Consider the following 17,204-nt stretch of genomic DNA (forward strand, 5'->3'; position numbering starts at 1 on the left):
TCTCGTTAGTCGTACTTTATTGTCTTTTGTCCATCATTCCATCCCATTTATTCAATTTTTCTTGTATCCACCCATCGCGTTGCTGAGTCAGAGATGTTACTTTACATGAGAAGCATGATTCAATACATGAATTAATTTAATCAAAGTTACTATTCTTGAATGACATCCATTTCATTCATAAAATGTCAAATGTCTAAACAAAAAAATCTTTTCTGGGTGCAACTTTATTCAAATGAAAATATAAGATTTTGTGAAAATGTGTGTAGCTGGCTGAGTAAGTATAATGTATTTCACTTAATGCAGATGAGGAAGGTGTTACATTAACTGTAGATCGCCTTGATCCTGGACGAGAAGTTGCAGGGTGTTCAGACAAGATCCCTACAGCTCTTCTTCCTGGAGATATCCTCATTCCTTGTATAATTGATACTCAAGGACCTGTTTCCAGAGACACCAATATCCATTCATCAGAGGATTTCAATGCTGCATTTAAGGTAATTGAATGAGAATGACAACACAGCATTGAATTGTAATTGTGTAAGTGTGTAGATTTGTCTGTAGTATTTCAACATTTCTCTCTCTTACTGCCTCTCTCCCTCATTGATCTAAAATAACTTTATCCTGCTTTTGTTAATCTGGTATTAACTATACATGGCTTTGCAATGCAAGCTTCTAAGTTTTGGTAGCCTCATTTATTTCTAAAATAGTGGACTTTTTTTACATTTGATTGTTTCATTTTGTTTTTGATCTATTATGAATTTCCTTCTTTCCCTTTGTTTTTAATGCTCATTAAACTATGTGGTTACGGTTATAGGATTTTTGCAATCTGCTGCTTAACTTTCAAGTATATTTTCTTTAAAATGGTCTATGCAGAATAAATAAAATTGTGTTTGTGCCTTGCTGAGTGCACACTTTTAATGGTGTGATCTGGAAAAGGAGACTCAATTCTGTCAGCTGTGAAGTAAATGCATTGCATGCAGAAAATAAAGAGAATGATGGTTTGCTTAACTGTCAGAGGCACATGTAAGCTGTCAAATTCAGCTATATATTGCTTAGTTCTTTGATAATAGAACAGCCTTTATTTCCTGAAGTCAAGTTGTTTCTGTCTATTAAGCCTGTTATTGGGTGCCAGGTAAAACCAGTATTCCTGAGCTAGCAGTTTTATTTAAAAAAAATATATATATATATATCTGGATGCTGAATGCATGCTTTGCTAATCTAAGACTAAATCTTTTCAAGAAGGTGAACAAATCAGAAAAATTAGCGCATACCCTGCAAAACCAAATAACAAAATTGAGCTATCACATCAATAGGTGATTGGAAACAATCAATATTATCACTGACCCTGGAGGAAATCCTGTGTCACATTGGAGATGCCAGTGAGTCTGTCAGTGCTATCGCCACCATGCCTAAGCTGTGACCTCCCAAACTGGGCAAACTGCTGCATTGGGGTCAAATTCTGTCTTCGAGCAGGTTGTTGAATAGATCGGTCAAGACCAGTACCTCCTGTCCTCCTGTTCTGTTTCATCTTCCACAATCCTATTGTTTTCTGTAAAATCCTGCCCCAGCCCTCCTGGACATGGTATGGCTGGTTACTGGAGCTATGATGCGTCTGACCATCTCCTTGCACCTCGACTCTCATTAGCAGGATAGGAGTCCCCTACCATTCGCAGTTTTCACCAAGATCTTGCTCCTGGCAGGAGGATGGGTTCCATTTGTAGTAGTGCAGCACAAAAGCGGCTACAACAACCACATGGCCTGGGTTTGTGTGGGACATATGCTAGTTCTTGTGCATGGTATGTGGACTTGGATGTCCATGGAGTTGGGAGGGTGCCAGGAAATGTGAGGCACATTCTTTTGGGACCACCACTCCATGAGTCCTTGCTGAGGCAGCAGGTTCGAGCCCCCTGCAGAATAACAGGAGAGATTTTCTGTAATCTGTTGCAGCACCTCATCCCTCCCCTATCCCCCAGTGGTTACCCCAACCCCGTCACCAAGCATTAATATTTGTAGAACTATGTGTGACTCACTGCATTTACCTGCAAGTATTGTGAAATGTGTTGTATATTCTGTGTCGAGCCATATTCTGAGAAAGCAATTTGGAGGGGAAAAAGTAGTTTTCAGCACACAAGAAATGACGCACACAAATCAAGCCACTCCTAAACGTTTCAATAGTTCTGTAAGATTGATCCGATAAAACTAATGCTTAAAAGGTAATTAAAATGTTTGCCATGTATATGCTAATTTTCCTGATTTTGTTCACCTGCTTGAAAGATTGATCCAATAAAGCTAAAGTGCTTACAAGCTTCAGTAGACACTGTCTTCCTTCCCTTCCCCTCACACTTATTTTTAAAAATGTTTATTCCCAGACTAGGCCGGAGTCACCCTTGTTTGTGTTTGAATCAATATAGAATGATAAAATAGAAGCACTTCGGTCAGTAATTGTGTACTTTTTAATTTACCAGATGCTGCACTACTATTGCTGTAGCAAGGAAACAATTGACTTTTCTAGGCTTCTCATGATGAGAGGACGCATTACCTGCTTTGAGAACTTGGATAATCTGACCCTTGAACTTCATTGGGCAGCTGTTACAGTAGCAATCACCTTCGATGCCACTCCAATCAATGCAGTTCCCATTATCCCTACAGCTTTGGCAAGAAATTTAACTAGCTCAATAAATATTGCTCAGCTTCAGGGGACATACAAATTTGGGTGAGTTGAGCATGAAAAGATCATTGGATTAAGTTTCTAGAAATGTCATCTTTTATGGACATTTAAAGACAAAACTTTTGTTTATGTTGTCAATCATTAAACATGTCTTATGGTAGCACCTTGAGTGTTTAAACTTCCCATTTAACCTACCCAAAGTATGGCATTGTGTTAGTTTTCTTAATTGCAGTACTAAACCATCCTGCAAGTGAAATGATTATTTTTAATATACCAACTTGTATTTATATAGTGCCTTTAACATAGTAAAACATCCCAAGGTGCTTGACAGGAGTGTTCTAAAACATACATTTGACATTGAGCCATGTAAAGGGATAGTAGGACAGATGGCCAAAAGCTTGGTCAAAGAGGTAAGTTGTTAGTTATATATGTAAATTTGCATTTACTCTGTACAGCCACCAGAGGGCTCATCCCCTGGAGTCCCAAGGGATCCCATAATCCCTTGGGAGCACAGGTATTTAAGGAGGCTTCACAGGTTGGAGAGGCACTCTGGAGACTTGCAATAAAAGACTACGGTCACACTTTACTTTGAGCTCAGTGTTCAGTCTGACTCTCTTTCTCCATACACTACAGTTACGGAGTGACTTAAAGGAGAAAAATAGGTTTATGGAGGGAATTTCAGACCTTAGGACCTTGGCAGCGGAAGGCATGACCAATGGTTGAGTGATTTAAAATCGGGGATGCTCAAGAGACCAAAATTAGAGGAGTGCCAATATCTGAGGGTTGTGGAGCTAGAGGATATTAGAGAATAGGGAGGGTTGTTGCAATGGTGGGATTTGAAAACTAGGATGAGAATTTTTAAATCAAGGTTTTGCTTAATCGGGAGCTAATGTCGGTCATTGAGCACAGGGGTGAACGTAACATAGTGCGCATTAGGGCATGGGCAGCTGAGTTTTTGATGACCTCAAGTTTACGGAGAGTAGAACGCAGGAGATTGGCCAGGAGTGCGTTGGAATAGTCAAGTCTAGCGGTAACAAAGGCATGGATGAGGGTTTCAGCAGCCGATGAGCTGGGGCAGATTCAGGCGATGTTCCGAAGGTGGAAATGGCTGAGCTTTGTGATGGCACAGATATGTAGTCGGAAGCTCATTTCCGTGTTGGATATGACCCGAAGGCTGCGAATAGTCTGGTTCAGCCTCGGACAGATGCTCGGGAGAGGGATGGCGTCTGTGGCGGACACTGAAAACAATGGATTCAGTATCCCAAATTTCTACACATCCGATACTGGATGTCGGATAGTGACAGTTGTCGGGTCTAGAGAAGTGGTGATGGTAGAGCTGGGTGTCGTCAGGGTGCATTTGGAAACACACGTGTGTTTTCAGATGATGCTGCTCCTTGGCGACATGTAGATGAGAAATAGAAGGGGGCCAAGGACAAATTCTTGAGGGACATCATAGGTAACTATGCAGGAACGGGAAGAGAAGCCATTGCAGATGATTCTCTGGCTACGATTAGATAGATGAGAATGGAACCAAGTGAGTGCAGTCCCACCCAGCTGGATGACGATGGAGGAGGATAAAATGGTCACCCGTTTCAAAGGCTGCAGACAGGACGAGGAGGAATACTTTACCTTTGTCACAATCACATAGGATGTCATTTCTGACTTTGATGAGCTTCGTTTCGTACTGTTCCAGGGCCGAAAATCTGGTTTGAGGGATTCAAACATGTAGTTCTGGGAAAGGTGGGCAAGGATTTGGGAGGCGACAACACATTCAAGGACTGATCAAAAATTTGTGAATTGCACCTATGCTAAAGAGGCATTATTACAATCCTCTGGCTATCCATTCATTTTTGTGTAATTGTAGTGAACTGAGATTGTTAACTATTTATATCATGCATATATGGATAGGTTTAATGAAAAATAATATTCGTGCTTATGCATACATTTTGTGTTAATTACTCTAAAGTAGCTTTTTTACATGTTGGTCACTAATGTTTCTGTGTGTGAGACGTTAACATTGAATGCTGTGGCCATCTGCATCTGCAGTGAGTAAAGCTAGTAGGGAAAAATCCAGCCCAGAACTAAATGCATTATTCCCATGATGTGTTGAAAATGATTTAAAGTAACTTGACATCAAAGTCAGATTGATATTTAAATAGTTTCACTCATATATTCTGAACCAGTTGAGTTTTCTACCTTGTAATTACTCCCAGGTTTATTTTCTGTTAATGTACAAGACATTTATTTCTCTGAAAAATGGTTCAGATTATCTCTAAAGCTGCAGTAATCATACCAAAATTGTTAATCCTTTTTCAGGCCATCACATAGTAAGGACATGGCAGGCAGAGTTTCCATATTGATGCCTGTTTTTTGCACAAAACTGACCAAAATAAAATGAAAACCACAATATTGAAATTAAATGTATTATAAACTATAACTGATACTGGGGAATAACTTAGTCAAGTTTAAAGGAAAAATATTATATTGGGTGGGAGTGTACTTTCAATATGCTGCCTCATCTATACAGTAGCAAAAAAAAAATTCCTTCCAAAAACTTGCTATTTGGGGTCACCCCGAGCATTCGAAAACCTACACTTAGAAATGTTTCCGAGAGTCACTTAATAAGGATACCCAGAAATTATCTTTTGGAACTGGCTTGGGAGCTAATCCATAGACACTGCGGAACGGTGATACTGCTGTCCTTGCACGTAGTGCTAACTATTGCAAGGATTGGCCTAATGCAAAATGAGACATCCACCTGGAAAATTTGATTGAAAGTTATGCAACGTAAGAGATGTTTTTACAAATAGATGAGGGAAATGGCTCATATGGATGTACTCTATCTGCAATGTCCTTTTGTAATACTGGGGTTTAGGTAATTACTTTGATTTTACCTCCCAAGGATTAGGATGTGTTGGGTTTCATAAATGGGCATTCATACTGAAGGGTAACATGTTTTTTAATTGACTAAATAAAGAGTAACTTGTTCATAACAGTTGCTGTAGCCAAGGCATTATTAATTTGTATGCCAACTTTTGTTAAGTTGGGTTTGCCTCAGTTTTCACTATTTGCCAATACTTTGGCTATAACTACCATGCTGGTGCAGCTTCACCCAATACTGGAGAAAGTTATGGCTAGCAATTGTACCCACTGGCTCCAAACAGTTAAATATATGCTCCACTTGTTGATGGTCATGCCTTATCCACATAGCATGAAAGTGTCCTTGGGTCACATTAGTTGACCCTTTCGAAATTATTTATGTTCTTCGGTCCATCCCTCGGTAAAACAGTGGAGAAATTCTGCACATGGCAGCATTGCTATAAAGGATTTACTCGAGCCAATTTGTTCTAGGCGGTTACTGTATTATCGCAAACAATTGTAGTTACGAGCTCCTATCAGTTGAAACAATTACCTGGAATTTCCACGGGTTGGGGGGGGTCTCCCAATCACGCGCCATAACTTAATGGCAAATCAGTGGAATCCCTGAAGAAATAGCATTAATGGCTGTTTGTACTATTTCTTTGAGGATTCTGCTGAAGTTATGGTAGGCGATCGGGAGAACTACACGGAAATTCACCACCGTTGTGTAGCTATTTCGTGGTTTATCATCAGAATTCCTCAACTTTTATATTTTTTGAAATATGTCATTTTCAATTGTTTGTGCATATTCATGGGTAGGCTTGCAATTTTTAGCAATGTGATGAGAAGGTGTTGTGACAACAGTTTAGAAAGAGTCCATGATTATGATGCTTTCAGCTGTAAGTCTTATTTTATCCTGACATTTGGTAAAAATATAACATTTGTTTAATTGCAGGTACCTTACAATGGATCAGACACGCAAACTTCTATTAATACTTGAATCTGATCCAAAAGTGCTCACTTTGCCTCTTGTAGGAATGTAAGTACAATATTAGAAAATAATGTAGTATCCAATGTTGAAGAATCTTTGAGTTCAGTTTGAAATTTTAAAAAACAGGTAACACTGGTGTGAAGTATGAAGTTAGGACATACAATTGCAAAATATTACAGATGCTGGAAATCAAATAAAAACAAAATGCTGGAAATATTCGGCAGGTCAGGCAGCATCTCTGGAGAGAGAAACAATTAACGTTTCAGGTTGATGACCTTTTGTCAGAACTGGAAAAAGTTAGAGATGTAACAGATTTTAAGCAAGGGCAGGGAAATGGGCGAGGGGAGGAAAGAACAAAAGGGAAGGTCTGATGGGATAGAAAGCAGGAGAGATTAAATGACAAAAGATAGGACGTGTTCAGAATATTATAGCAGTAATGTTTATTAACCGAAGGAGTGCAAGACATAAATTATAAATCTCATCAGTAAGACATTCATTATGTTTCTAATTTGCATCCACAATAATACCAAACACTGTTGGGACAGATAAGCAATGTTGAACTCCTGAAATTCTCTAATATTGACTCCACTAAAGCAGGAGAGAATCTAAACTCTTGGGAAATGCACCTAAGCTTTTATTTATTGCTAGTTGATTTTGTGTGGCATTTCATATGGGGAGCCAACACCAAGTGTGCTTTTCAGGTCAAGCAAAGTTAGAGGATGGTAAGATAATTGAATCAAAGTCTGAGATGGGAGAGACGGCAGGTAGGAAGAGGGGGTGAGAAGGGTATTGGAAGAGGAGAGTGGGGAGGGGAGGGAGAGGAACACAGATGGAGATGAGGTTAAGAAGGGGGGTTGGGAGAGAGGGGGAGGGGAACAGGGACAAGGTAGAGAGAGAGAGAGAGAATTGATCGGAGGGAAGGGGCTGAGGTGGGTGGGTTAGATGCCGAGTTGTGCTTTTTTTTGTTGAATCTGGCATAGGGTGGATGGTATTTTTTCTGTATCGGCTGCCGGTGGAGTGGTGTGTTGCACTTATTTTTGTATTCAGGGGGGTGAGTTGGTACTTTAGCATGGTTGGTCTCTTAACTCCATGGGCAGTTAACAGACTCTGTTGGTCTCCGTTGTGCGTTGTAAATTCAGGGTTGACTTTCTTGGTGTGATTGTGCAATTTTACTGTTTTCTGGTTGGGTGGTGCTGAAGTCTGAGATCTCTTTATATAGTTTGGTAGTAAGGATTTGTTTTCTCTGTAATTTACAGTGTGAATTGAGCAGTTCAGAGCACCATCATTTTGCAGGCTACAGCTGGCCAAGGGTGCCTTTTTAGCTCCTTCCTTCATAGGCTGTTCTATTACTTTGAGGTCACGCATCTAGCAGTTTTTTTTAAAAAGTGCTAAAAGTAGGTCACTAATTTTTTTTGTTTACATGACCCAATCACACAACATTATAGCATTTTTAATATATAGTATTTAAACTTGCAACAGTGACAGAGAAATTATACTTTTAAAGTCTTGCTTTGTAACTTTTTTACATTTTTGGTATTCCAGTTGGTTAAGTGGTGCAACCCATGTACATAGCCCTCAAGTCTGGGCCTGCTGCTTGCGGTATCTATTCAGTTCTTCCATTCGAGAGAGGTGAGATTTGAAGATAATTTTTTTTTTTTTAAAAGCTCCTCTAACAGAGAAGTAAATTTTCAAAATTTCATTATAACTGGCCCATAATATCTCCTGTCTGTTAAGTAAATTACTAGTAGTCTCCATTTTTCTATCAAATAATATAATGCTGTTTTTTGATTGCCAGAATATGTATTGAGTGCACTCCAGGTTACTACTGTCAAAGTTACATATGTCCAATATCTGACACTAATTCCATGCTATTCTTTGCTTTTTTTAAATGAACAATTTAAGTTTCAATGCTGAATTAGAACCTTTTAACAAAACGCTGTGCGACTATATTGCGCTGTTTGGGAGTACGTTGAAGACCAGGCCCTCAAATCTACCACCAAGCTCATGGTCTACAGGGCTGTAGTAATTACCCACTCTCCTATATGGCTGAGGCATGGACGATGTACAGAAAACACCAAGTCGCTGGAGATATATCACCAACGATGTCTCCGCAAGACCCTGCAAATCCCCTGGGAGGACAGGCGCACCAACATCAGTGTCCTTGTCTAGGCTAACATCCCCAGCATTGAAGCACTGACCACACTCGATCAGCTTCACTGGGCAGGCCACATAGTTCGCATGCCAGACACTAGCCTCCCAAAACAAGTGCTCTACGCGGAGCTCCTTCATGGCAAACGAGCCAAAGGTGGGCAGCGGAAATGTTACAAGGACACCCTCAAAGCCTCCCTGATAAAGTGCGACATCACCACTGACACTTGGGAGTCCCTGGCCAAAGACCGCCCTAAGTGGAGGAAGTGCATGCAGGAGGGTGTTGAGCACTTCGAGTCTCAACGCCGAGAGCGTGAAGAGGTCGAGCGCAGGCAGCGGAAGGAGCGTGCGGCAAACCAGTCCCACCCATCCCTTCCCTCAACGACTGTCCCACCTGTGGCTGAGCATGTGGCTCTCGTATTGGACTGTTCAGCCACCAAAGAACTCACTTCAGAAGTGGAAGCAAGTCTTCCTTAATTCCAAGGGACAGCCTATGATGATGGGGAATTAGTATAGTGCTAGTTTTAGCAGTTCTGGGGAAGCAATGAATTGAAATTTGTTTTAACTACAAGAAATTAGTGATTTTATTTCCCATAGGAAATTCACTAATTTTAGAACAAAAAATAAAAACAAAGTGCATGGCCCAGCGTTCCAGAGCTGCTTTTATATTTTTTGAAATTGGATAATGCTAGCAAGGCTGCACTTATTGCCTAACCCTAGTTGCCCTAACGAGGTGGTGTTGGGCTGTTTTCTTGAATTTGTAGCAATTTTTTTTACACCCACTCAATGGTATTAAAAGTCAGTTACGCTGTGTAGGACTGAAGTCATGTGTAGACCAGACACTCTGGGTTAGAATCTTGCAGCACAGAAAGAGGCCATTTGGCCCATAGTTCCTCTGCTGGTTCTTTTGAACGAGCTGTCCAATTGGTCTCACTACCCTGCTATTTCCCCATACCCATGCAATTTTTTCCTTTTTCAAGTATATATCCAATTCCCTTTTAAAAGTTAAGATTGAATTTACTTCCACCGCCCTTTCAAGCAGTGTATTTCAGATCATAGCAACTCGTTGCGTTTATAAAAAATAAAAACATTCTTTTCCCCTCTGGTTCTTTTGACAATTACCTTAAATCTGTGTACTCTGGTTACCAGCCCTCCTGTCAATGGAAACGATTTCTCCTCCATTTACTCTACCAAAACTCCTCCATAATTTTGAACACCTCTTGCATCTCCCCAGGCCTTCTTTGCTCTAAGGCAAAGAATCCCGGCTTCTCCTTTGCTCTATATAACCGAAGTCCCTCATCCCTGGTACCATTCTAGTAAATCTCCTCTGCACCCTCTCCCAAGGACTTGAACACAATACTCCAGCTGATGCCTGAGCAGTGATTTATAAAAGTCTAGCTTAACTTCCTTGCTTTTGTATTCTCTGCCTTTGTTTCCCTGAGAATATTTTAGAACCATTTGAGTTTATACAACAATCGAACAGTATTTTTCGTCATTTTTCTGGATGCTAGCAGATTACCAGATTTATCAAATTCAGTTTCACAGCTTGTTATGGAGGTTTGAACCCATGACCTGAGTTGCTAGTTTTTTATTTCACAAACTGAGGGTGATTTCCTGCAATTGTTTCATGTGGACAAGAGCAGTAATTTAATCTGTGAAACTGATAGAATTGCAAACCTTTCTCCTCACCTCGAAGGACTCAAGAAACTCTCCCACCTTCCTAAGAGTCCCCACCATCAACATCCTGGCAATTGCCATTGATCAAAAGCTGAACTGGACCAGCCAGATGAACACTAGCTACAAGAGCAGGGCAAATGCTGGATAGTTTGTAAAGAGTGACCCCTCAAAGCCTCTGTCTGCAATATCTGCAAGGCTCAAGATAAGCATGTGATTGAAAGACTTTCCACCTTCCTGGATTAGTGCAGTTGCAATAACACTGCAGAAGCTAAACAGTATCCAGGGCAGAGCAGTCCAGTTGATTGCTACTGGATATCTTCTCACTCCATCACAGGCACACTGCCTGCAGTATGTACTATCCGCAGGATGCTCTGCAGCAATTCACCATGGTTACTTTGACGGCACTTCCTGGCCTGCGACCTTAACCACTGACTAGGATCTTAGAAACGTTATATTGCCTCCAAGTACCCTTCTGATTCACACACTATCCTCACTTGGAAGTAAAATATTAATTGCAAGCATATTTTGTGCTATTCACCAGTATGGATATGCTTCCCCATTAATTATTTTGCATGCTTAAGTATTGCAGTCTTTATATAATTAAACATTTGTTTTATTTGCAATAACCTCTGTTGGTTCTGGGTTTTTTTTATTTAGAGTTTTCTCGACTGAGCAGAAAAGTTTTCTTCTCGTTCTCTATTCACTTACACACAGGCAGCCAGAATTCTATGAATGCCGTCCTTGCGGTGAACACCAGAAACTAGATTTCCAGCTGCTTACTAGTACTGAAGTATTAAATCTTTGTACGGTAAGTACATGGGTTTATTCAACGAAAGCATTGTACTCTTTAAAGCTTCTGTAAGTGTTTAAAATATAAAAGCCAATTTGGTGGTAATTTTGTCTGCCTAAAAATTCTTAGCATGTACCATTTTAACCTAACTCACCTGGTGGGAAACTGATAATCCGATTGGCTTGCTGTTTTACACACTGTCCAGTTTTACTTTCTATCTCCCCTCCATTGTCTATTCCATGGGCAGAGATACATTAAGAATTTTTGGGGCCCTGGACTGCTGTTATCCACGCTGGAACTCTGACGTTGATGAGCAGTTTCAGTGGGTTCCGGAAGGCTGAGTTCCTCGGGTTGTAATAAGTGGACTGCCTGTTGAACACAGCTCGCTGCCCTGGCGGGGATCCCTTATTTGACTGAAGACCATGGGCGCGGACATCATTCACCCCTGCGTTAATGCACCCTGTCCATAGGATTGCTTGATTCTGAACTTAGCTATCAAATTGTAGCCAGAACATTTCTAACAAAGGCTTCTCTTCCCAACCCCACACTGTCACCTCCAGAGTCTTTCAAGGATCCATCCTTGGCCCCCTCCTTTGTCCTCCTCGACATGCAGCCCCTTAGCAGCATCATCCACAGACACGAAGTAGGTGTCCATGTGTAGATGGATGACACCCAGCTCTGCCTCTATGCTGTCAAGCTGCTTGTCAAAAATCCAGTTCCGGACTAGCAATAACTTTCTCCAGCTAGACAGTAGAAACACTGAAGCCATCACCTTAAGAGCATTACCAACTCCATCCCTCCTCCGAGCCACTGACTCAGATAGTTCACAACGTATGTCGCCTTGTTTTCTGATCATCTTGCTTCATATCTTCTGTATCGTAAAGACTGCTGACTTCAACTTCTGTAACCCTTCCAACCTCTACCCAATCTCAGGTTTGCCTTCAGCTGCCTAGGTCTCGCCCCTACCTCTTTCCCTCCTCCTTTTTAAAGATGCTCTTTTTAAAATCCACTTCAATGTTTTAGTCATCCCTCCCAATCTTTCCTCCTTTTGGCTTAGTACTCATTTTTCATCACATCTTGTCCCTTGGATCATTTTTCTATGTTAGTACAATATGAATATAAGTAGTTATTCATAATTGTAGCAATAGCTCTAAATGGTGAATTGCTAAAGATGCTAATTCTACCTGACCACTTGAACTCTTAATATTTTCCTGAGTCAAATTTAATTGAGCAGTTGAACTTTTTTTCAGAGCACGGAGTCTTCGGGAAAACAGCCAATTAAATTTGAACTAAGTGATGAAAATAAAAATCCAGAGAGTGATTTCTTCAAGGAGGTGGTTAGCAACATTGTGGGAACTTCGTAAGTATTGTTGAACATAATGCAACATAGTGCATTTCGGGCAAAGTTTAGGCTGCAATTTCGAAGGGCATTTCCAGTCAATATGTACGTATTGACAGAAAGGGTATGGGCCTATAATCTTTCCTATTAATATCCTACTTCTCTACAATAAATGCGTATTACTAGTCAATTTATCTGTTGCGTTCCATTGTGAATTTAGGATTTATTAAAAACCTGGTACAGCATCTTGGGGTGCAAGTCTACTCTCTCCTGGTTGGGCACTCTTATGCATTTGGGTCTGTCACAGGTAGCTACTTGAGTTCAATAGTGCCATCTTCACCCTTAAATGATCTGGCCAGCTACTTCTTACGAATATTGTCGGGATCTGTGGCCTTTACTGTGTCCAGTGCGTTTAACCGTTTCTTGATATCGCATGGAATGAATCGAATTGGCTGAAAACTGCCGCCTGTGGTGATGGGGACCTCTGGAGGAGGCAGTGAGATCATCCACTTTACTCTTTCACTAGCCCACTTTGGTAGGCCCTTTACTTAACGTAACAGTAAGTTTTATTTATATAGCATCTTTAACATAGTAAAACATCCCAAGGTGCTTCACAGCAGTATTATAAGACAAAACAAATACATTTGACACCGAGCCACATAAGAAATTACAGCAGATGACCAAAAGCTTGGTCAAAGAAGTAGGTTTTAAGGAGCGTCTTAAAGGGGGAAAGTGAAGTAGAGGTGGAGAGGTTTAGGGAGGAAGTTCCAGAGATTGGGACCCAAGCAGCTGAAGGCACGGCCACTGATGGTTGAGATGTTATAATCAGGGATGCGCGAGGGCAGAATTTGAGGAACGCAGACATCTCGTGGGGTTGTGAGGCTGAAAGAAATTAGAGATAGGGAGGGGCGATGCCATGGGGTGATTTGTAAACCAGGATCAGAATTTTGAAATTGAGGTGTTGCTTAGCCAGGGGCCAATGTAGGTCAGCAAGCACAGGGGTGATGGGTGATCAGGACTTGGTACAAGTTAGGACATAGACTGCTGAGTTTTGGATGACCAAGTTTACGTAGGATAGAATGTGGGAGGCCAGCCAGGAGTGCGTTGGAATAATCCAGTCTAGAGCTAACAAAGGCATGGATGAGAGTTTCAGCACGGATGAGCTGAGGCAGGCGCGGAGGCAGGCGATGTTAGAGGTGGAAACAGGCGGTTTTAGTTATTCCGCGGATATGTGGCCAGAAGTTCATTTCAGTGTCCCAATATGACACCTAGGTTGCGAACAGTCTGGTTTTGCTTCAGATAGAGGGAGAGGGATGGAGTCAGTGGCTGGAGGACGCAGTTTGTGGCAGGGACCAAAGACACTGGCTTCGGTCTTCACTATTTTTAATTGGAGAAAATTTCTGCTCATCTAGTACTAGATGTTGGGGCAAGCAATCTGACAATTTAGAGACCATGGAGGGGTTGAGAGAAGTGGAGGTGTAGAGCTGGGTGTCGTCGGCGTACATGTGGAAACTGACTCCGTGTTTTCGGATGATATTGCCAAGGGGCAGCATATAGATGAGAAATCTGAGGGGGTCAAGGGGGATCCTTGGGGGACACCAGAAGTAACGATGTGGGTGTGAGAAGAGAAGCCATTGCAGGAGATTTTGTGGCTACGATTAGACAGAAATGGAACCAGGTGAGTGCGTTGGAGATGGATGGAGTGGTCAGCTGTGTCAAAGGCTGCAGATAGGTCGAGGAGTATGAGGAGGGATAGTTTGTCTTTGTCATAATCATAAAGGATATCATTTTTGACTTTGAGAGCCGTTTTGGTACTGTGACAGTGGCAGAAACCAGATTGAAGGGATTCAAACATGGAGTTCCAGGAAAGATGGGCACGAATTTGGGAGGTGACAACATGTTCAAGGACTTTGGAGAGGAGAGGAATGTTGGAGATGGGATGGTTTCTAGCAAGCATAGTGGGGTCAAGGGTTGGCTTTTTGAGGAGAGGGTTGATGACTGCAGATGTGAAGGAGAGGGAGTCAGTACCTGAGGACAGAGAACTGTTAACCATGTCGGGCTAACATGGGAACCAGAAAAGGAAGTTGGGTGGTCAGCAGTTTAGTGGGAATCGGGTCAAAGGAGCAGGAAGTGGATCTTCTGCTCGAGATGAGTGTGGAGAGGTCAAGAAGCGAGATCAGAGAGAAACTAGAGAAAGATGCGAATTTAGAACTAGGGCAAGGGGGAACCTCAGGAACTGTGTCCCTGTGGGCAGATGATCGGATGGCATCAATCATTGAGACAAAGAAGTCCATGAGCTCCTCACACTTGTTGGTGAGTGTGCTGGAGACGGGAGTGAAGAAGACGACTTGCATTTATATAGCGCTTTTCACGACCACCAAACGTCCCAAAGCGCATTGCAGCCAATGAAGTACTTTTTGAAGTGTAGTCACTGTTGTAATGTAGAGGGGTTTAAGAAGACTGTTAGCAGCAGAGAACAGTTAGCCGGTGGTTATCTTTGCATTCCAGAATGATTCTGGAATAGTGAGCAGTTTTTGCAGACAAGAGTAGGACCTGATAATGCTTGTGGTCCAGCCAGATCTGGCAGTAAATGGTTAAACCAGTTGTCCACCACATCTGTTCAAGTCTGCGCCCTTTGGACTTGAGGGAGCGAAGATGAGGGCTGTACCGGGGGAACGGCCAGGGTGAGAGAGAGTAATGGTTTTAATAGGGACTAGGGCAGCAAAGGTGGTGGTAAGGGTGTGGTTGAGCAGATTGGTGGCTGCAGAAATGTCATGGTGAAAGGAGGACCAAAGGCTGGACAGTTTGGAGTTAAGTGCACAAATTCACTCTGACCAGGGCAGTTGTTCTGCTCCTGCAGCCTGCTTTTGGTGTCTGTCCTGATTTTTAGAAGCCTCTTTACCTGACCCACAGAAATTTAGTTTGTCAACACCAATGTGATAGATGGCTTCCTAAATGACTAGATAGTGCTAATGAATTACCTAGTTTCGGTCTCTGAAATAAACCTCATCCCATTTTTGTATATTAATTATCGTTCATTTGCCCATAGAATCACAACTCCGCATAGGGCTGTGCAGGAAAGGTTAACACATTTAGGCAACTTTTGCTTAGAATGCATTTTTAAATTGCTTGTGCCTTTGGGCTAAACTTTCCTTTCATTTTCGGCGGGTTCTTGGCGGTACAGCTGTTTTTCCACCTGGGGAAGGTTTCCTCCTTTGTTTTTCAATGGTATCGCCCAAATCTGAAAACTCCTGCTGGTACCAAATCGCCGACATGCACCGTTGAGAAAATCTCCAGGCCGTAAGTTTGGTCTCAACGGAAGCTAAGTTTTCCCCCCTCTCTAGGCCCAACTGCAGCCTCTGACTAAATTATTTTAAAAAAACGCCCGTTTTACTTAGTTTTCCCTTAACTGCCGAGAGTAATGGTGCTGGATTCATTTTCTCGCTGGGTGATTATTTTTAACTTAAAAGTGGAAATTTTTATCAGCGTTACTTACAAAATGATAGCGATTTTTCTGGACGTGCAATTGGGCATTGAGGGGCTCTCAGAAAAGTCTAGCCTCATGTCTTTCTGTGGGGAAATGGCCAAAGATTTCTGAAATGCGAGCAGTCCACTTAGCAAAGTTCATAGAATGGACTGTTCACAATTTCATTCTGAATTAGCAATGCAAGAGACTACAACAATAGCCTAAATAGAAAAACACACTCTAATAGCTGGTGTTAAGGAATGCTATTGCAACAGAATTAAGGGAGCTTTAGTCTACCTCTAGTTGTGTAAAATCTGAATGAGGAGTACTTGCTTGTCATCACTCACTTATCACTCATGTTTTGAGTGCAATGACCTGTTACATGATCTAAATCTAGAAAGTAGAACTCTTATTCAAAACTTGCTGTACCTGGGTTATTTATATGCTTTCAAATGAGATGTACCCTTTTAGTTTGCTATTTGTATTGCATTCCAGAAATCAAAACTAAATTGGCAATATTGGCTTTTAGGTGCAGGTGAAATTGAAACTATTTGATCAAATTTGAGGGGGGGGGGTCTAGGAAAATATGGCCAATTATGTATGCCGATGAATAGTTTGATTTGGTAAAGGACTTTCAGGAGCTAGGAGGCTCTCCTGGTCAGAGCTGAGCACTACCTTTTTTTTTCTCAAGCTGTGTTTAGTGTACAATTTTTATTTTTTGTATGTTGGAGTTCCTACCAGTACTGCATGTATAAGCTAGAAGTATGAGATTCAAACAATTTCTTTAGGAGTTAACTATAAAAAAATAATTTGACTAGAAGCACTATGGTGAGTTAAGAGTTATGGGCTAAGCTTGGTGAAAATCCTTGTTGCTTTAAGTACATGTACCAGTAGAAACATTCCACACTATTGTAAACAAATCAAATTTATTCAGTTTTTAAATTTTCTTTTGCAGTCTTCACTGTGGGTTGCCTTCGAGCAAGATACCTATTGGTGACAATGACTCTGGTGTAGAGGAAGAGGACCCTTCTCCAAGACCAACACCAAGTCCTCATCCTGTTGGCCAAAAGGTTATTTAGTTACTATACATTTAAAGAAGTGCTGTCAAATGCTATTTAAAGTGTATTTTTAAAAAGTGATTACATGCAACATTTTAATCACAAGTATTCGGTGGAGAATTTGATAATGTTTAGGTAATCCAGTTTTTTTTTAATTCAAAGCTATGAAAAGCAGGATGGGGAAAGGACTATTAAACCCACCCATTCCAGT

General features: G+C 41.4%; 1 protein-coding gene across 6 annotated transcripts in view; it reads left to right on the forward strand.

Annotated features, from left to right (window-relative positions):
* The window catches only part of stil (STIL centriolar assembly protein), an 84,445-nt gene that overhangs the window by 35,200 nt on the left and 32,041 nt on the right, over positions 1 to 17,204 (forward strand). For 5 of the 6 annotated variants that reach the window (XM_070886912.1, XM_070886914.1, XM_070886913.1 and 2 more), the window contains 7 exons: positions 304 to 491; positions 2,463 to 2,710; positions 6,480 to 6,563; positions 8,058 to 8,144; positions 10,998 to 11,148; positions 12,381 to 12,490; positions 16,891 to 17,005. In XM_070886912.1, the coding sequence (XP_070743013.1) occupies positions 304 to 491; positions 2,463 to 2,710; positions 6,480 to 6,563; positions 8,058 to 8,144; positions 10,998 to 11,148; positions 12,381 to 12,490; positions 16,891 to 17,005 (983 nt within the window). The remainder of the gene's footprint in view (positions 1 to 303; positions 492 to 2,462; positions 2,711 to 6,479; positions 6,564 to 8,057; positions 8,145 to 10,997; positions 11,149 to 12,380; positions 12,491 to 16,890; positions 17,006 to 17,204) is intronic. The other variant, XM_070886916.1, reaches the window with a different exon arrangement.

The sequence above is a fragment of the Pristiophorus japonicus genome, chromosome 8 (genome assembly GCF_044704955.1).
Source record: "Pristiophorus japonicus isolate sPriJap1 chromosome 8, sPriJap1.hap1, whole genome shotgun sequence".
NCBI lineage: Eukaryota > Metazoa > Chordata > Chondrichthyes > Pristiophoridae > Pristiophorus > Pristiophorus japonicus.